Below are 17,474 nucleotides of genomic sequence, written 5' to 3' on the forward strand. Positions count from 1 at the left end.
ATGTGGCGGACGCTGGCCCTCGCCTCCGCCTTCTTCCCGGGGCTCTTCGTCCTCTGCATCCGGTTACTGCACTGGGCCGCCCCGGGATGGAGCCTCAAGGACCGCATCCTCCTCAGCGGCAGGTACGGGCGGGATCGGCGGGAGGTGCCTCAGGTCGCGTTGGGCCGCCAACGGTACCCATCCCGGCGGCCCGGGACCGGTACTGGGAGCCGGAGCGATCCGCACGGGCTAAGAGCATCAACCCCGGAGGGTGGGAGCCTGCACCTCAGAGCCCCAAGCCCAGACCCCACGAGGGGAGCAGGGTCCGGAGGCTGGCACAGCCCCCAGGTCTAGGCAGCCCTGCGCAGTAGCCGTTCGGGGAGTGGGGATGCTTGGGTGCAGCGCTCTGCCTGTGGCGAACAGGGCAGGGTTACTGCTCACCCACGGGGGTGGAAGGGACAAGACCTGAAAACAACCCCCTGCCGTGTCCCCGGATGGCAGCACTGACACAGCCACCCTGGCCACGTCCCACGCCATGCTGGGGTGTGCATGGCATGGGTGTCAAAGTACTGACAGCTCTCCTGGTGCAACCAAGGCCACCACCAGGTTCCCTGGCCCTTCTGGGGTGACAGGTGGGGTGACCCATTTTCCCTCTCTCCACTTCAGGTTGGTGTCAACAGTCCAAGCCACGATGGCGACAGTATCGGGGATCATGGTTGTCCTTAACTGCAAGGATGTGGTTCATGACAGGTAATCCCAGACAAGAGCCCTGCTGCCCCGCAAGGAACATGCAGAGGCTGTGCCCATGGCCAGCTCACATCTGGAGTAGTTTATACCAAAAGCTTGGACGTACAAAGGGGAGAGGACAACCAGTGTCCATGTTCCTCTTTCCCCCCCTTCAGGGGAAGGGTTGGGCAATGTGCTGGCCGTACACACCCTGAAAGGCACTGGACAGTTCAGTGCACTCAGACCTAGGGCTGCTCTGCCAGTACAAGGGCCTTCTCCTGAGGATGGGCTGTAACATTGGCCCAGAGATGGGTAAAAAGATAAAGACATCCTCACTTGCAAAGGGGTAAGGAGTCTCCTACAAGTCTGTGAAGGAGTGAAGCAGACCTAGAGAAAACTGATTTTAGAGATGCATCACCTTCTCTGTGCCAAATGGATTCTGAAAGGAGTCCAGAAATGAGAAAATCAGTATGAAGTTGGCTGAGGAGGAAAATCACATCATCTTGTCCTCAGTGCTCTGAGATAAACTACCCTAGAAGAGGCTCTGGGCAGCAGTGATAGTGCAATCTGGGTCAGAAGACTTAAAAACAGAGCTATTATCCTGACTAGCAGAGACGATTGTAAGAGGGAAGATTGTAATTATGTTGAGCTGGAACTTGATCGTCACACACCACATCCGAAGGTGATTTTCAGGAGGGCTGCCCTCTCAGTCATTGCAGATGTGCCTTTATACACAGATGTGGAACATCCTACCTTGCTCTAAACAGTGAGATCTATCCAAATTGCTCAGTCCCATGTAACCTGGGCAGTCCAATGAGTTGCTTTTTTGCTCTAAAATACCACATCTGCTGTATAGAGGGGGCAGCTGATAAACCCCAGACCCACACAGGGCTGGCAGCCCTCCTTCTCCCCGGAGTTGTGTGCTTGGCCAAGCGTTCTCAAGACCAGCAGCTCAGTGCAAACACTCTGTGGTCAGAGACCTAGATTCTCTTTGTATCTGAAGGAAATAGAGCCCAGTGCTCAGCAGGGAAGGCCTCAAGAATGACAGCGAGAGAGCACGCCAGGAAACATCACAAAGGTCGCAGTAAAATTCGCCAATTTATTTACATGGGCAGGCAATCATTACGTTGCTGGCACCATAATTGCCTTCCAAAGCCCTGGGCAAGTTTTGCAAACACAATAGCTGGTGGCTTCCCCTCCCAGCTTTACATCACTTACGTCTTTCTATCTGGAACGGGAACGCATGAACTTCATTTTCCTTGAGATGGCAGGAGAGCAAAAGCAGGTTTGTTTGGGCCCCAAGCTACATTTCTTTAAGCAGCAGTGTGGGGTGGTTTGGCGTTTTTATTGGTGTGAATTTACTCAGGACTTTTTAAGGAGCTCGGTGTCCCTGCAGAGCTGGGCTGGATTGTGCAACCAGGATTCCAATGCTTTGGGAACAGGCAGCTGCCTGCAATTATTTCCCAACAGATAAATGTCTCATGGGGGTTTATTGCCTGTATTAGATACTTTGCACTTCACTCTCCAAAGTCTAGGCCAGGCATCTCTAATTAACTCTGAGGTCTCCAAGTGTTTTCCAAATGTTCCCTGGGTTCAGCAGCCAGACAGAGCAGGGTGGCAGGCAGGCAGAACATGATCTTGCAGCTCATCTCTTACAAAATATCAGCTCTGCATGCCCCAGGGTTTAGGGGAGGATTTCATGCTGCAGAGGTGTTGGATTAGTGCTGGATCCTGAGCGGTGCTGTGCCCATAGCTCGCCCAGCAAACACCTGGCCCTAGGGCTAACAAACATCCTCCCATCAGTGCTGTGTTTGTGCTGGGCTGGGCTGAGCTCAGTGCCTGGCACAGCAGCACCAAGGAGACGTCCTCCGTGTGTACCTGGTACCTTTTCTCTGCTGAACCAAATCAAGTTAAACCTCAAAACCTCTCAGCCCAACATCAGCTTCAAAATCTCTTCTTCAATTCCACATCTAAAGATTCTCTCCCACCTGCTCAGAGCCATGGTGATGCCTCTGTGTGTGCTGCTCCTCCCCTAGGCACTGGCTGGCTGTGGAGTACATCTGGGTCCTTGTTCCCTACATGACCTACGACATTTACGTCATGTACCTCTGCCACTGGCACAAGAGCCAGGAGAGGGGAGTCGTGGAGAAGAAGCACTCCCTGGCCAGTGTGTGGAGCTTCCTTCTGCAGGAGCGGCTGATGGTGACCCACCACCTCTTCATCCTCATCGTGCTCACCCCCATCACCCAGGTAAAGACTGGGTGTGGCTGCTATGGAGCCCAGCCCTCAAGGAGCCCCACATGGCTGCAACAGCTTGCAACCATGGTTGTGTCTGGCAAAGCATCTCTGCTGATCAAGAGCCCATAAGCCCCTGGAGATGCTGGGTGTTGACTCCTGGCCACCTCTCCAGAAGGACCCCGGGCTCACTACTGTTTTTTTTTGCAGCACTTCAGGGGAGAGCTGGGGGACTTCTTCGTGGGCTGCATCTTCATAGCAGAGCTGAGCACTCCTTTCGTATCACTGGGCAAAATCCTCATGCAGGTAGGTGAGGAGGGAGAGCTGCTCACGCCCCTTTCCTGCCCCAGGCTGCCCTTCTCCATCAGCCCCTGTTCAAGCAGCACGTGGCCTGGGGGTCTCAGAGTGGGGCAGCCCCACAGCCATAACCTCAAGCTCCCCTCCAGTGCTACCTCTCAGCCTCCTGTTAGGTTTCCACCTGTTTTCCCGAACTGGGGACTGTGCTGTGGCCTGGTGCTGCCCTCTCCTGTCTGTACCTCCCCCTGCACCACACTCCCTCCTGCCCCACACACCTCCTTTTCCCCTGCTCTCCTCCATCTCTTCCCACCTCACTTTCCTGCTCTTCCCAGAATGCTGTCCCATGCAGACCTCCTGGATGCTTGGATACATACTCCCAGCATAGGCAGCTCCCCCAGCACTCACCTCACGTTCACCTTCCTCCTTCCCCAGCTCAAAATGCAGGACACCCTCCTGCACAAGGTGAACGGAGTCCTCGTCCTGGTGACCTTCTTCCTCTGCCGTATTCTCCTCTTCCCCTTCATGTATGCGGCCTATGGCAGGCAGGTGGGAATCCCTGTTTACATGGTGCCCTTCCGCATCCCCCTGCACTGCAACATCGCCAACGCCTCCCTCATCGCCCCCCAGCTCTACTGGTTCAGGCTCATCTGCCGCAAAGCCGCTCGCCTCTACGGCCGCTCCCCCGCCGACAAGGGCAGATAAGGGCCCGGCTGCGGCAGCCCAGTGTGGGGGCTGGAGAACGCTCAGCACCCCCCAGCTCTTCAACCTTCACTGCAGGGACCAGTGTGGGAGCAGAGCAGCGGAAGCAGAGCAACACCACTGGGCTGCTTCAGCTGGAAGCAGCCTTGCCGTCTCCACCACCGTGCCAGGCAGCGCCAGGAAGACTTCCTTCCCATGCCACTCCCAGTGCCTTGTGTCCTCCGTGGGAGCTGGAGGAGCAGCCTTTAAGCACAACATTCCTTCTGGGATTCAGCGCTGCAGCATTGCACTCAAGGTTACCTGAGAGGGATTTGTTACACCCCCACTCCATGTCCCTCAGGGCTGACACCAGACACCGGCACAGCGTGGCGTGGAGGTGACGCTGGAACATGCCCAGCCCCATGCAGCAGCCCTGGGCAGCCGTGTGCTGGACCTGCTGCTGCCCCAGCTCACCCCTCTGGCTCCGTTTTACAGCCTCCAGCTGAGAGCAAAGCCAAGCCTGGGGGCTGCAACAGGGTTCTGCACAGCCTTTTCCTGACCTGACTTCCACATCCCAGCCACGTTCAGCCTCTTACCTCTCTCTGTTGCTGGGCTCAAACTCATTTACTCCACATAACCCAAAGGTGCTTTTCACTATAACTGTCTGGTGGCTGTGGCTGGCAGTCCCAGGGAAGGATGGCTCAGGTGTCTCCAGCAGGCTGGAGGGGAGAGAAGCTCACACTAGGACAGAAAATGGTTATACTGTCTTAGAGCAATGCTGGCAGGGCAGAGCACCCATGTCTGAGGGGCAGGATGAGGACAGGAGACTGCCAAGTCCTCATCTCACCAACACACAGATCACTGTGCAGAGCCCTTACTTGGCAGGCGGACAACTTTCAACCCTGTCTCCTAACCACAGATGCTTTTAGCAGCCCTGCACCTCCAGAATGGGTATTTAAAATATCCAGTACAGCCTGAGCTCTGGTCCTACACTCCATCCCTCCCCTGCCCCATCCCATTCTATGATGAGTTGAGGTCTGCCACATAAGGAACTGGGGCAGTGCAGGAGGAACCAGCAAACCCTGGGATGGATGCTCAGCTGTGTCCTTCACCAGTTCAGTCCAGTCACAGCAAAGTGGGTACAGACTTCACACCACAGGGCTCACAAGCCTTGCAGGTGTGTGCAAGTCAGCCAGCAGCAGTTTGGTTCCTTCCCTGCAGCTCCCACGCTTGCTCCAGGACAGGTACTACACCAGTGTGACCCCAGCAGCCCCCTGTGCCTGGAGACCTGTGGCTACTTTGTGCCTTCGATTCTGTCTAAAACCAAGGGCTCAGCTCTGGCAGACCTGGTTCTTTTGGGTATTGGATCTTGTCCCAGCCACGACTGTGTTCTGGAAGGAGTAAAGCAAAGGGCCTCTTCCAACACAGGGTTGGTTATTGCACAAACACAACTGTTAAACTAACGACCAGCTTATGTCCAAACCGCTTGCAACCTGTTCCAGACGTTTGTATCTCACTGTTTCCATTGCAAATAACGTGCCTTAGGGATGGACACACACACACAAAGCCAAGGAGGCACCTCAGTTTGCACTAACACTGCCCTAGTTACTATCAGGAGACCAATAAAGATTTCTTTTGAGTCACACCACAGGATGTCTCTCCCACGTGCCGTTCATTTCTGGGTGGAGGGTGTCAACACACAGGGTCACTGCTGCACCCTCACCTCTGGGCAGGAGCCACACACATTAAAATTTCAAAGGGTTCCTGCTTGTCCTGAACTTACTCACTGGCTGCCTGCAGCACAGGGTGAACCCAGCAACCTTGCCAGGACTAGGACGGTGTTAGCAGCAGGGGAGCCAGAGGGAGACAATTTCCCTGACACCAGAGGAGGCTGCTGGGCTCTCTGGATAAATCCAGCCTGCCAGCAGGCAAGGCTGGAGGCACAGGACCAGCAGCTTGGCTCAAAACAGCTGTGTGCACAGCTGGAAAATTAGGCAGTAGTTGTTGCTACCCAACTTTACATGGACCCTGCTCAGGCTAGATGGAAACACAGCAGGGGGAAAATGAGCTCAGAAGTGAAAAATAGCAAAGGTTTATTACAGCTCTTACAAGTTTCCGAGGTAAGGGCTGTCCTGAGGCAGGGTCAGTGCCCTCCTGTTGCCCTCTCCACCTTCTCAAGCCAGCTCTCCAGCCGAGTGGGCTCCCAGCTTGCTGAGCTTCTGCAGGAGGGTGCTGCGCAGCTCCTTGTCGCCCACGTTGTCTGTGATGGACTCCAAGAAGTGTCTCTCATTGGCTCTCCGCAGCACGTTGCTGGGGGCTGTATCAGCGCTGCTGAACATCTCATACTGTGAGAGGATCTCCAAGGCCACCACCACCAGCGGCTCGCCACACCCCGTGTCCGGCAGCATGGTGGCAACATGCAGCAGGTGACAGAACATTTGAATGCAGATGAAGGCCACCTCCTGCGTGAAGTTTCTGTCCTCAGCAGACGGTGAGGGGGGCCCTGCAGTGCTCTTGACTGAGCCCAGCAGGTCTGTGAGGCTACCACAGTAGAGCTGGACCACGTGGAGCCAAGCCTCTGCCGGCAGCCAGGTGGAACAGCTGGAGCTGCAGAGGAGCTGGAAGCCACGCAAGAAGAGCACAGAGAGCTGGAGGGGGCAGGCAAAGGGCCGGAGGTTGAGCAGGGGCATGTACTGCACATACTCCAGCGTGTAGGGCACATGCAGCACCTGCCTCTGCAGCAGATTTTCCACCACGTGCATGAGCCTCTTCCACTCACTGTGGCTGCACCAAGGAAGGACCTGTATGAGGGCCACCAGGAACCCTTTGCTGAAGAGATTCACTTCTTCGGGGTTGTCCACATTGACTTTGAGGAGCGTCAGCATAGTGTCCCTAAGAGCCACGGACACACAGCAGCACTCCATCCATGCCAGGAGCCCGCTGCCCGGTCCATAGGCTGGCAAAGGCTGGGATGTCCACTCATCCTCAGGAAGTGTGCAGATCTCAAACAGCGTTGCCGGGACCTCATTCTTGAAGTGGTCTCCATAAAGCTTCTTCAGCCGGAGACCGATGGTCCAGTCCAGTGATGCCACCTTCCTGTGCAGCCAAGCCAGCGACTGCACCCACAGCTCAGGGGAGGGGATGGTTTCTGGCCTTACCACCTCACAGAACTGGCAGAGGATGTTCAGTATCAGGTCTTTGGTCTCCAGTGAAGGGAAGAGCTGGTCCCTGGGCTGATGCCAGTACTTTGTGTAACCATCTAGAAGCTTGCAGAGGCTGAGGAGAAGTGGGAATGGGTGACAGGACTTGATCCAGTGCTCTTCAGAACAGTGCTGTATCCCCAAAACCTTATTGAGGATCTGGAGGCTCAGGTCAGTTTGAGCAGAGTTTGACTTCAAATAGGGAAGGACAAAGGCTTTGGTCACCTCTGCAGGTGACACAAGTGGCGTGGCTGAGCTTGGCTGCATGAGAAAGGCCAAGAACTCAAGGAACTGCTCCTCTTCCCTCACAGAGGAAAGCCTCCCCCATATTGCTTCTTCCAGACACTTCACCACCAGGCTGTGTGGCCTGTTTGGATCATCACAGGTCTCCAAAAAGCTCAGTGCTGGGAAGGAGCAGAGGATTTGTGCAAGGAACTGGTGTGCTCCTAGGTTGATGACAGCAAGATTGCAAACCTGCTTCACTGTGGCCTCGGGATACAGCAGCACGAGCCTGGCCACAGAAGCCACAGCCCTGGTCAGGCCTTCATCAGACACGCTCTTTGTGATCTGGTTGAAAGTCACATTCAGGTCCTCCTGGAACCCCTCCATGACAACCTGCAAGCTCAGGGACAGACCTGGTCCACCCCAGGATGTCAGAACACCTGAGATCACTTTGTTTTTGTCAGTTAATGAAAGCTCAGTGTAACACTCCACAATGGCTTTGGTCACTTTCATCTGCAGCTCTCGGGCCTCCTTGTCTTGGTGGGACATAGCAAAGTTCACCAGTGTCTCCAGCAATTTCAGAACTAGCTCTGGTTTCTGGAAGAGACCTTTGTTTTTCACAAGGCAGTCAACCCAGTCCTTTGAAAAGGCCCAGGTCTTGTCAGAAGCAAAAATGGAGCACACCTCCACATGCCGGTCCAGCTTTTGCTCAATGATTGTCACAGCAACTGAAAGCACAAGGCTGGTGTCCAAATTTTTGCCCTTCAGACTGGTGCTGATCTCCTTGAGAAAGTCCTTGGTGACCTGTGTCAGCTCTAACACTGTGTGCGCCTCATCCTCACCCAGGTCTCTAGTTTCTGAGAAGGAAATCAGGTTCTTCCCAAAGGTGGTAAGAGAGTCCAGGAGCCGGTAGCTCTCGTAGCAGAGCCCCTCAGAGCTGTTCAAGGTGCCCTGCAACTCCTCTCCCCAAGCATGCAACAAGCTGCAGAGAAAACCCAAGCCAACAAAGAGCTCCTCATGAGAGAGCTTGGCCACAGACAAGAGGCTCATGCTTCTCTCTGCTTCCTTCACCTTCTCATCTAGCCCACTCTGATGGAACTGGCTTTCAGTGTCACTGATCCAGAGGCTGACCACAGAGCTGATCTTGGCCAGGTACTCTGTGACTGGGAGGGGGACAACCTTTGCCTCCAGCTCAGTGAACATAGAGAGAAGCTCCACCAGATTGGCCAAGGCATAGCACTTCATGCGGGGCAGGGTGATGCTCCTGTAGGTTTGCTTCAAACCCTCTATCAGGACCATGAACAGGCTGGTAGCAGCAGGAGAGTCATTCAGAGAGCCAGGGTCACCCTTGAACCTCTTTGGGGGCTGGAGACCATCATCCAGAGAGGTCTCACAGCCATGTTGACACATGAGAGTACTGAACGCAGAGACCGTTGCATCTTCCTGTCCCTCCTTGTGTTTCATCACCTCCCACCACACGTCCAAGAAGAAGCTGATGTCTGATGAGGACGTCTCGCTGGCGATGTACTCCACCAGGTGCTGCAGCTCGCTATGGCGTACATCCTGGGGCAGCGCCAGCAGCAGCTGCACGAAGAGCCGGGATCCGCCGAGGGCCTTAACCAGCTCGAAGAGGACAGTGCGGTTGACATCGGGGATCATCCTGCCCACGGAGAAGAAGCCGTCCTCCTGCCATTCCAACTCCAGCGAGGGGGCCGGCGGGGCGGGCAGCAGGACTTTAGCCCAGACGATGGCCACGGCCTCCTTCTTCCAGAGGCTGTGCTGCAGCGGCGAAGGGCAGCGGGCGCCGATCTCCCGCAGGGCGTCGGTGATTGGGGGTCCCACGCGTGGCCACTCGGCTTTGAGCAGCTCCCGCAATGGCCGCGGCTGGATCAGGCGGGCGGCCAGCAGGAAGCCGCCCTGCAGTATCGCCGTCTCCTCGCACACGCCCCACGGCCCTGCGCAGAGACACCGTTACCCGGGCCCATTCCCCGTTCCCTGCCGCTCCCCGCTCCCCCCCGACCCGCACTCACCGGGCTCCATGGCGGCGGCCGCGCGCGGCGCGCCCTGACGTCACACGGCCAGCCCCGGCACGCCGCACAGTGCCCCCTGGCGGCCTGGAGGCGGCACCGCCTACCAGCCCTCGCTTCCCGCCCCTGCTCTTCCTGCGATTAGTAATTCCCCGCAATTTAAAGGCAAAGGAATCTTCGGGGCCGCGCAGAGGAAGGCAGACTGTCCTCCCCCAACTCTTTTATTTGTTTTAAAAGCGACAATCATCTTGAACTTGAACCAAAATTCCAACAACGCAATCACAATGAGAAATATTTCCTGTTTAAACTCAGAACATTCACCCCAAGTGCCAATGTGCCCCAGCACCTGCCCCAGCTGCTGCCTTCTGCTTTGCTCTGCAGGATATTTAAGGTTTTCCTCAAGGAAAAATATCAAACGAGACAGCATGCCTGACACACACAATGTTGGCAAGTGCTCCCAGTGTTCCCAGCCCTAATTCCACCAGCAAAAGCTGAGTGACTTCATTCCAACCTAATAAACCCTGAACTGTTACATTCAAAGGCAATTTCTCAACAAGAGCTAACTGCAAAACCATGAGAGACTTATTCTGAGCTGCCTCAGCAGACAGCATAGTGTTGCTACATGCCCTGAAGCAAGGCCCTGGCTCCAGTCTGGAATATGTAAGGCTCTTCATTTTGGGATGGAAACCACCATATCAATAACCCCAGCGAGAAAAGATTGGAATGCAAACAGGGTTTGTTCCAGACTAGACTGTCCACATGTTTTAGCAGGATGATTTCTTCATTCCCAATAACCAAGCGTATGAAATGGCAACTGAACTGCTCCAGTCCTCCACACACAGCCCTTCCCTTCACCCCAGCACCTTGCCACTGAAGTGGGACACTCATGATACAGCCACAGCTGCCTGAAAATCTCTTCTCCGAGCTGCAAAAGCCAGAATGTAATGAATCTAGCAACCTCTTTTTCAAGTATAACAACAACACAGAAATGAGATGTTTTCCTCTTAACTGATGCCCTCCAATTTTGAAGCCCGCTCCTTACTGCAGAACCCAATTTTTCTGAAGGAGAACATGTTTTTTGCTTGAAGGAGACAGCAGCAGTGAGACAAAAGCTTAAAATCAAACAAATCAACCAACATGGGACATCATGGCACCTCTGACTGGAAGGGGAATGCAATATATTATTATACAGGATTGGCATTTTCTCAGATGAAAACCAAGGCACGAAGCAGCAGCCCAGCCCTTCTCTCCAGCTAAGCAGCAGCCTTCTTCTTCTTCTGTTCAGCAAACCATTTGTCGCTGTTGTCTGCCGCCATGGCCTGCACAAAGAGAAGGGTTGCTGTGTTCAGAAGAGCCAAGTCATCAGATGTCTGGCTGATCATCCTCACCAGCCCCCCCCACAAACCCACACTGGTCACAAAGACACTTTCTAATTCAGAGGAAAGCTATTCTGATAAAGGAAAACGGACACTGAAAGCTAACACTCTGCTGTGGCAAATAAACAGATGATCTGGTGACACAAGAGCAAAGCAGGATAGTTTAAACACAGCCTGCCCACAGAGCCCCTCTGCCTTGGGCAGATGTCCTTCTGCACTGACATTACTGCAGCTCACAAAGCATTTTCTGTGGCCACTTAAAGTGCTGTTGATGCATCCAACAACACACATCATCACCTGGCTGCCCCGAGAGCAGGACTGGTAAACTCTAGCCAGGACACTAAGTGAACTTTAGAAAGTGATTTGGTTTCTTCAGCAAGACTTGCTTCTCAGCAAAACTCCATATGGAGTGAAAATTAGAGTCTACAAGTATCTATAATAACAAATTTTTAGTGGTTAGACTCTGTCTTTAAGATCTTTTCCAACCTATGTGATTTTATCAGGAAGGAAACAAACGTGCTGACAGCATTACTTACATCATCTAACAATTTGTCACCGTTAGGGTCCACCTTGGACAGATCTCTGAATGCTTCATCTCCCACAAAACAGATTTCATGGCCATCCTACACCAAGTTTAAGAACAGAGAAGTTAGATACATGGCAGAGAGAAATCGAACTCGATTTTAATCACTGTTTCCAATGCTACTCACAGGATCAGCCAAAATAATCACTTGCACTGTGGCTTTGCCAGGTGTGTCCAAGCTAACCAGAGGTGTTAAAATTTTCTGATTCTCCGTTTTCATCAGTGCTTCAATCTTTGACAACTTAAACAGAAGACAAACAAAAATCAATCCCAGGCAAAGATCAGATGCATTCAAGTCATTCTCACAGTTCCCCGTCATCCACCACTCCATTGTGGCAAATACCAACAGAGCATCTGCTTGGAATTATTCTGTTCAACCTGAGGTATTTTGCTCTTACTGGGACTGAACTTCCCACTCATTAGCTCTGGGTAAGGAGAGGGGTAAGGGAAACGTAATATCACCTCCTCTTTTGCACAGGAGAATGCAATCCGCCCAAATGCTGTCCCGTGATCCACTGCTCCTCCAACAGACTTCAACTCCAGCTTACACTGAAGGAGACAAAGAGAAAGCCCAACTTGCAAGGATGCTGCTCTCAGTGCTACATTCACTCCAGCTTCTCAGCATGTGGATAACTTCAAAATCACCCATACACACACATCTCCAAACAAGCCAGATGCACCAGAGCAAACCACTGCTTGGTTTTAAAAACGCAGTTAAGTGTACACAAGCTTCAATTTAAAAGCACAAAATTAAGCACACAGTTGCTTTAATTATGAGCTTTTTTTTTTTTTTTTCCCTTTAAGATTTTATTCTCACAAAACAAGAGGTTTCTATGGTGAGACACAACTCTTCAAAATCAGGACTGGAAAGTTTTCCAAGGTCTAACCTGGTTATCCCCATAGCCCAGCAAAGCCCTTTGTTTTCCCTCATCCTTCTCATATATTTTCATCCCGAGTAAGTCAGACCAGTAGTTAACAGACTTCTGCAGATCAGAGACACCCAAGGTCACCTTCAGCACAGGATCTGTAAGATTGCCATAATTTGAAATCATTAACAAATATATTGCAGTTCTAAACTCAGTTGTACTTTCTTGAGAAGGAAAGTAACAAAGAAACAAGAAAACCATGCTCTGTTTCAGGGCATGCCATCGAGACAAACACAGAACCTGTTCTAATACTCCACTGATAGATCTGTGTTGAACACCAGTAAGAGCCACTCTGTGTGTGTCACCTTGTTTGGCTTGTTCCCTGTCTTCCAAGTAGAACTTGTATCCTCCTGGGGCTTCAGCTTCAAAAACACCAGCTGCGATTTCTTTGAGGGGCCACCCCATCTTCTTTGCATTGCTCACAGCCTGGCTGGACACAAGTGTTATACCCTGACAGGACAGAACAGAAACACACAAAACTCACAGGGTGCAAGTCCTGCCTTTTAATAGCCTGCCTCAGGAACGAATCAGATCATTTTTTATTACTACAAATGGAGCGTAGGGTCTCCTGAGAACTGAGTATCTTGCTGCTATATAAGCTGAGTCTTACTGTGTATCTCACATATCTTGACAATGTGTTAATTGACCCTGTCTTCACACCAAAGGGAAATTAAAAGCAAAAAGGAATTTAGAACTCCAGTTCAACACACTGTACAGAAGCAGAAAACCTTGTTCCTAACTGCTCCAGCAGGTTAGGCAGACCTCTGTGACTGCTCTCCTCATCTCGAGCCCAAACCTCCCCTGCACAGCTTGAAACTGTGTCCTCTTGTTCTGGTGCTGGTTGCGTGGGAGAAGAGACCAAACCCCTTCTGGCTACAACCTCCCTTCAGGGAGTTGTAGACAGCAATGAGGTCACCCCTGAGCCTCCTCTTCTCCAGGCTAAACAATCCCAGCTCCTTTAGCCTCCCCTGACACCTGGGGGAAGAATATTAGCTCTGGGGAGACAACAAGCAAATGCACACCACAGACTGATAGGTGAAACATGAGATTTCACTGGCTGTCAGCTAGTAAATAGCAGAGAAATATGTAATAACAAATAAGAGAGTGCTTTCCTACAGCAACATCCTCCTTAGCTAACCATTCCACATTGGATCTGGCAGCAAACACCAGCAACTGAGCTGGAAGATGCTCAGGGAAGCGTTTCCTGGATCCCAAACAGATCACAAAGCTGCTCTAGTTTCTGCTTCTCCAACTTGGAAACAACTACAAAAGCAGCAATGAAAAAAAAGCGTTTAAGGAACCACCCAGCACAAAAACAACTGGTACAAACCCATACACTGAACAGAATCCTAATCATCAACCCAGAAAAGCTTAATTTCAGAAGAATGGTTTTGCTGCTAAGTGTGGTACTTACCAGAAAGTCATTGCCCAGGCGATATTCTCCAATACCATAATTGTAAGTCAACTCTGCAACAAAGTGGTTGTCTTCTGGCCCATAGCCCACCATTGTTTTGCTCCATTTTCCATCATAAGGGCTGGAACATCCATATTTAATTGCTATGAGTACTAGCAATAATCATCAAGAACTGCACATATTACACTTTAAGGAAGAACTGCATCTCTAGAGCAAAGAAATGGTAATCCAGTAACCTCCTGCGAAGGAGGAGCTGTGGAGAACTCTCATTGCAGCTCAGCACACAGCAGACAGGGACCTTCTTTGCTCAGCAGTTTTGACCTTGGGCTATCATGACCACCCAACAAAATCAATGCTACCTTTTTCTTAACAGCTCACATTTTAGGAGCAGGAGTTGCTAATTAGCTGGAATGATATCACCATTTCCTTATTGCTAAGTAGGAAGAGGATGTGGTTAAACACCACATTGCAAGATTTGACTTATGAAGAAAGACAACTGTTGTTTGGGGCTATAAGGAGAGATTTTTAACTCAAGATCCCAGATGGCCCCATGTCTGAAAAATTCCCAACGTAATTGACTGCCTGTCCAGGAAAGCTTAGAAATAATGTTATCAAGTTCAGTATCAGCCTGTAGGTGTAATACAGCCACTTAAACATCACACCTACACAAGAGAGGAATTGCTGATTCTAAGGGAAGTACTTAACAAAACCCAACTCAAACCAGAACCAGCCTTATTTCACCTACAAAACACCACCACAGGGCTTGTCGTGGCTGGCAACTGTTTAAGGGAAGTACTTAACAAAACCCAACTCAAACCAGAACCAGCCTTATTTCACCTACAAAACACCACCACAGGGCTTGTTGTGGCTGGCAACTGTTTTATGCAGAAGAAAGGCCTGAGGAGGACACAAAGGCGCTACTCACCCGTTGCAGCTGGCCTTGCATCCCTCCTCGAACTCCTCATGCCTCAGAACCTGAGGAATTAAGCAAGAAGGGGGTGAGCACAGAAGCGGGGCCTTCCTCAGCAGTCGTCACCAGCCTCAACGGGGCGCTGCCGGACCCGGAGCGGAGGAGCTTAAGCCGCAGTCGCCAGGGGCCGCACCCCGGAAGGCGGAGAAGGCCCTAATCGTCTTTCAGGGCGGACCGGAAAATCTGGGGGGCCTCGAGGAGTGACGGTGACCCCGGCCCCAGCCCCCGACCCCCGCTCCCGCCGCGCGCCCTCCCCTCAAGACCGGCCCGCGCCGCGCTCGCGCTCACGCTCATGCCCAGCAGCTCGCGGTAGAAGCGCGCGGTCCGCCCGCGGTCCGCTACTTTGAAGACAAAGTGCAGCGCGCGCCGGGCCCCCATAGCGGCGGGGTGGTGACGTCACTGCGGTGCGACGCCCGCCTGGCGGAAGTGACGAGAGCGAAGATGGCAGCGCTGGGGAGGATGGCGCCCAAGTTTGGCTCCTCGTTACTATGGCCCAGCGGTATAAGAGAGGCGGAGGTGGGACGGCGAGGGGTGCGGGCATTGCGGCGGAGCCCCGTGAGAGTGTTGCCGCCGCAGAAAGAGCGGAGAGCAACAGCGGCGGAGGAGCAGAAGAGCCCCCGAGAGCCGCCCCCTCCGCCACAGCCAGCGGTGGAGCGGAGCGCGGCCGGGCTGGGGCTGTGGTACGAGAAGGCGTCGCCCGGTGACAAGAGACTGGGGTGAGGCGCGGCCCGCGGACGTCATCGCTGTGGGAGGGACCTGGCCCCGGGGCGCGCTGTGGGACTTGGGGGGATGCCTTCCTCTGAACTGCCTCTGAGCACCTGCTGTCACGTCTCCAAACTGAGGCAAATCCTGACATTTTGGGGCTCGAGGTAGAGCCAGTTACAGCCGCTCAAAAGATACCGGGGGGACTTCCAAGTGGAGTTCTCAGTGGCCCAGTAAAGTTCTCATTCAGACTGATGGATGGTGTAGATAGCATCACAGTCACTGTCTCTGATTAACTTCTCCACAGAAAAGTGGTGACTATTGCCAAGTCGAAGAAATTTAGGGATCATCATGGGAAGGTTCTGCTGGAAGGTCATCGCCTGATCAGGGATGCCCTGGAAGCAGGAGCTGTGCCTCAGACACTCTTCTTCAGCACTGTGGGGCACCTGAAGGAGCTGCCTGAGGCAGAGCTAAAACGAGCCAGCTTAGTCAAGGTGAAATTTGAGGACATTAAGAACTGGTCTGACCTCATAACTCCTCAAGGGCTTATAGGTAAGTTGCCTTAGAAACAGCTACAACATTGCTCAAAGAGAAACTTCCCTCACAATAAGTGAATAACCACTCTTCATAACCTTGCCCTAGATATCATGGCAATGTGTCAAAAGTGGCAGAATTTGAGAGAATGCACTTTTCTTTGGTCTGCTGCAGTAACTGTGGAAGTGGCTCCTTGAGTGCACTGAAGAGGGTAATACCCATTTTTAAGAGCACATGGCTCCAGCTCTGCTGGGAAATAATAGTTCTTGTCAAGTGACAAACTCCTCTCAAACCTCTGACTGTTGCTTTTCTTCATGCTTTCTCCAGCACCTCTTTAGTGAAATTTGGGGCAACTAAAGGAAATAGCTCTCTCCTTGGGTTATGTTAGTCAGAAGCCTGTCAGCTCTTTGTCTCCTCAGGGATCTTTTCCAAGCCTGACCATGCCAAGATGTCTTACCCTGATGCTCAGCTGGCTAACTCCTTACCACTGCTCCTCATCTGTGACAATATCCGAGATCCAGGAAACCTGGGGACTATTCTGAGATCTGCGGCAGGAGCAGGCTGTGAGAAAGTGCTGCTCACCAAAGGTAAGAGCCTCTTCCTGGGGAAAAAGTGCTTAGTTTGAGTAATTTGGGGGCAAGAGAGGGAATAAGAAGTGCTTGAAGATGTTCTTCTCACATTTACAAGCAGTGCCCAGCACAGACACAGTTTGCTGCAGGAGACAGCGGCTACTGAGTCCTGTCTTTGTGGAGCTGCTGCAGTGTCACTGTTTTTCCTGCTTCTGTCTCAGGCTGTGTGGATCCATGGGAGCCAAAGGTGCTCCGAGCAGGCATGGGGGCTCACTTCCGTCTGCCCATCATCGCTGACCTGGACTGGGAATCTGTTCCCAGCAACCTTCCTCCTACCATCCAGGTCTGTGTGGCTGACAATAAAGACCCAGGCGCTCGGGCTGAGACCATGTCCATGCCGATGGGATCTTCCAAGGCTGGCCCTGCTCCTCTGAGATCCAAACCCAAGGCTGCTCCTGAGCATGAGGATGAAGAGGGAGCAGCAGGTGTCTGCGTTCCAGAGCTGGCTGTGCAGTATTACTACGAGAGCTGGACACAGGCTCCGGTGGCAGTGGTGATCGGAGGAGAAACCTACGGCCTGAGTCCAGACGCACTTCAACTGGCAGCCAGCACAGGAGGGAAGAGATTGGTCATTCCCATGGTGCCAGGCATGGACAGCTTGAACTCTGCTATGGCTGCTGCCATCGTGTTGTTTGAAGGGAAGAGACAGTTGCTGCAGAGGCACAAGCAGCAGGAAGATGAGAGGCAGACATTCCCTGTAGTGGGCTGAACTGCTGAGGTCAGGTGCTGAAGAAACCTCTCTCCCCTTTGGCATGTGTAGAGTTAATAAAAGTGCAGCTCGGGCTGTTTGGTTTGCAGTGATTGGGCAGCAAAGAGCTTTGGCAGTGCTGGAGCTGTGCCTGGCTGACTCCAGGACAGGCTCCAGGCACTGTGGCCGCAGGGTGATGCTAGTGAGAAGGGAAAAGCCGACAGCTGGGGTGGGAGCCCTCCTCTCAGCAGCTAGCTCCGAGCTGCCTGGCTTTTTCCACCCCTCCCG

At 52.7% G+C, this 17,474-nt stretch overlaps 4 protein-coding genes across 10 annotated transcripts; 2 read left to right on the forward strand and 2 right to left on the reverse strand.

The window, feature by feature from the left end:
• Positions 1-3,939, forward strand: TLCD3A (TLC domain containing 3A). The gene is made up of 5 exons (XM_054394389.1): positions 1-122; positions 646-729; positions 2,742-2,955; positions 3,151-3,246; positions 3,670-3,939. Exons 1-5 carry the CDS (start codon positions 1-3, stop codon positions 3,937-3,939), a joined length of 786 nt encoding a protein of 261 aa, XP_054250364.1.
• A 2,143-nt stretch (positions 3,940-6,082) lies between these two features.
• On the reverse strand, positions 6,083-9,377 carry GEMIN4 (gem nuclear organelle associated protein 4). The gene is made up of 2 exons (XM_054394533.1): positions 9,368-9,377; positions 6,083-9,292 (listed from the first exon to the last, which is right to left on the reverse strand). Exons 1-2 carry the CDS (start codon positions 9,375-9,377, stop codon positions 6,090-6,092), a joined length of 3,213 nt encoding a protein of 1,070 aa, XP_054250508.1. The 3' UTR covers positions 6,083-6,089.
• A 203-nt stretch (positions 9,378-9,580) lies between these two features.
• GLOD4 (glyoxalase domain containing 4) lies at positions 9,581-15,011 on the reverse strand. 7 transcript variants are annotated; one of them, XM_054394191.1, is made up of 9 exons: positions 14,922-15,011; positions 14,589-14,638; positions 13,664-13,784; positions 12,555-12,699; positions 12,211-12,347; positions 11,786-11,872; positions 11,451-11,525; positions 11,277-11,363; positions 9,581-10,683 (listed from the first exon to the last, which is right to left on the reverse strand). In XM_054394191.1, the coding sequence occupies exons 1-9, from the start codon at positions 15,009-15,011 to the stop codon at positions 10,618-10,620; spliced, it is 858 nt and encodes a 285-aa protein (XP_054250166.1). In that variant the 3' UTR covers positions 9,581-10,617. The 7 variants fall into 7 exon arrangements, with proteins under 7 accessions (XP_054250166.1, XP_054250169.1, XP_054250168.1 ...); XM_054394194.1 differs by having other exon boundaries at positions 11,508-11,564; XM_054394193.1 differs by having other exon boundaries at positions 11,277-11,309; positions 11,451-11,564.
• A 63-nt stretch (positions 15,012-15,074) lies between these two features.
• On the forward strand, positions 15,075-17,264 carry MRM3 (mitochondrial rRNA methyltransferase 3). The gene is made up of 4 exons (XM_054394534.1): positions 15,075-15,349; positions 15,643-15,887; positions 16,289-16,456; positions 16,660-17,264. Exons 1-4 carry the CDS (start codon positions 15,075-15,077, stop codon positions 17,205-17,207), a joined length of 1,236 nt encoding a protein of 411 aa, XP_054250509.1. The 3' UTR covers positions 17,208-17,264.
• The last annotated feature ends 210 nt before the right edge of the window (positions 17,265-17,474 follow it).

The sequence above is a fragment of the Indicator indicator genome, chromosome 30, assembly GCF_027791375.1.
Source record: "Indicator indicator isolate 239-I01 chromosome 30, UM_Iind_1.1, whole genome shotgun sequence".
Lineage (NCBI taxonomy): Eukaryota > Metazoa > Chordata > Aves > Piciformes > Indicatoridae > Indicator > Indicator indicator.

What these genes read in the sequence shown, in the direction of transcription:
- TLCD3A (XM_054394389.1), top strand. Translation starts at nt 1, where the DNA reads ATGTGGCGGACGCTGGCCCTCGCCTCCGCCTTCTTCCCGGGGCTCTTC. An exon ending in TGCTCACCCCCATCACCCAG is followed by an intron (nt 2,956 to 3,150) that starts GTAAAGACTGGG and finishes TTTTTTTTGCAG; the next exon opens with CACTTCAGGGGAGAGCTGGG. An exon ending in TGGGCAAAATCCTCATGCAG is followed by an intron (nt 3,247 to 3,669) that starts GTAGGTGAGGAG and finishes CTCCTTCCCCAG; the next exon opens with CTCAAAATGCAGGACACCCT.
- GLOD4 (XM_054394190.1), bottom strand. Translation starts at nt 15,011, where the DNA reads ATGGGGGCCCGGCGCGCGCTGCACTTTGTCTTCAAAGTAGCGGACCGC. An exon ending in CAGGGAACAAGCCAAACAAG is followed by an intron (nt 12,348 to 12,554) that starts GTGACACACACA and finishes GCAATCTTACAG; the next exon opens with ATCCTGTGCTGAAGGTGACC. An exon ending in TGGGCTATGGGGATAACCAG is followed by an intron (nt 11,873 to 12,210) that starts GTTAGACCTTGG and finishes TGTCTCCTTCAG; the next exon opens with TGTAAGCTGGAGTTGAAGTC.
- MRM3 (XM_054394534.1), top strand. Translation starts at nt 15,075, where the DNA reads ATGGCAGCGCTGGGGAGGATGGCGCCCAAGTTTGGCTCCTCGTTACTA. An exon ending in CCCGGTGACAAGAGACTGGG is followed by an intron (nt 15,350 to 15,642) that starts GTGAGGCGCGGC and finishes ACTTCTCCACAG; the next exon opens with AAAAGTGGTGACTATTGCCA. An exon ending in GAAAGTGCTGCTCACCAAAG is followed by an intron (nt 16,457 to 16,659) that starts GTAAGAGCCTCT and finishes CTTCTGTCTCAG; the next exon opens with GCTGTGTGGATCCATGGGAG.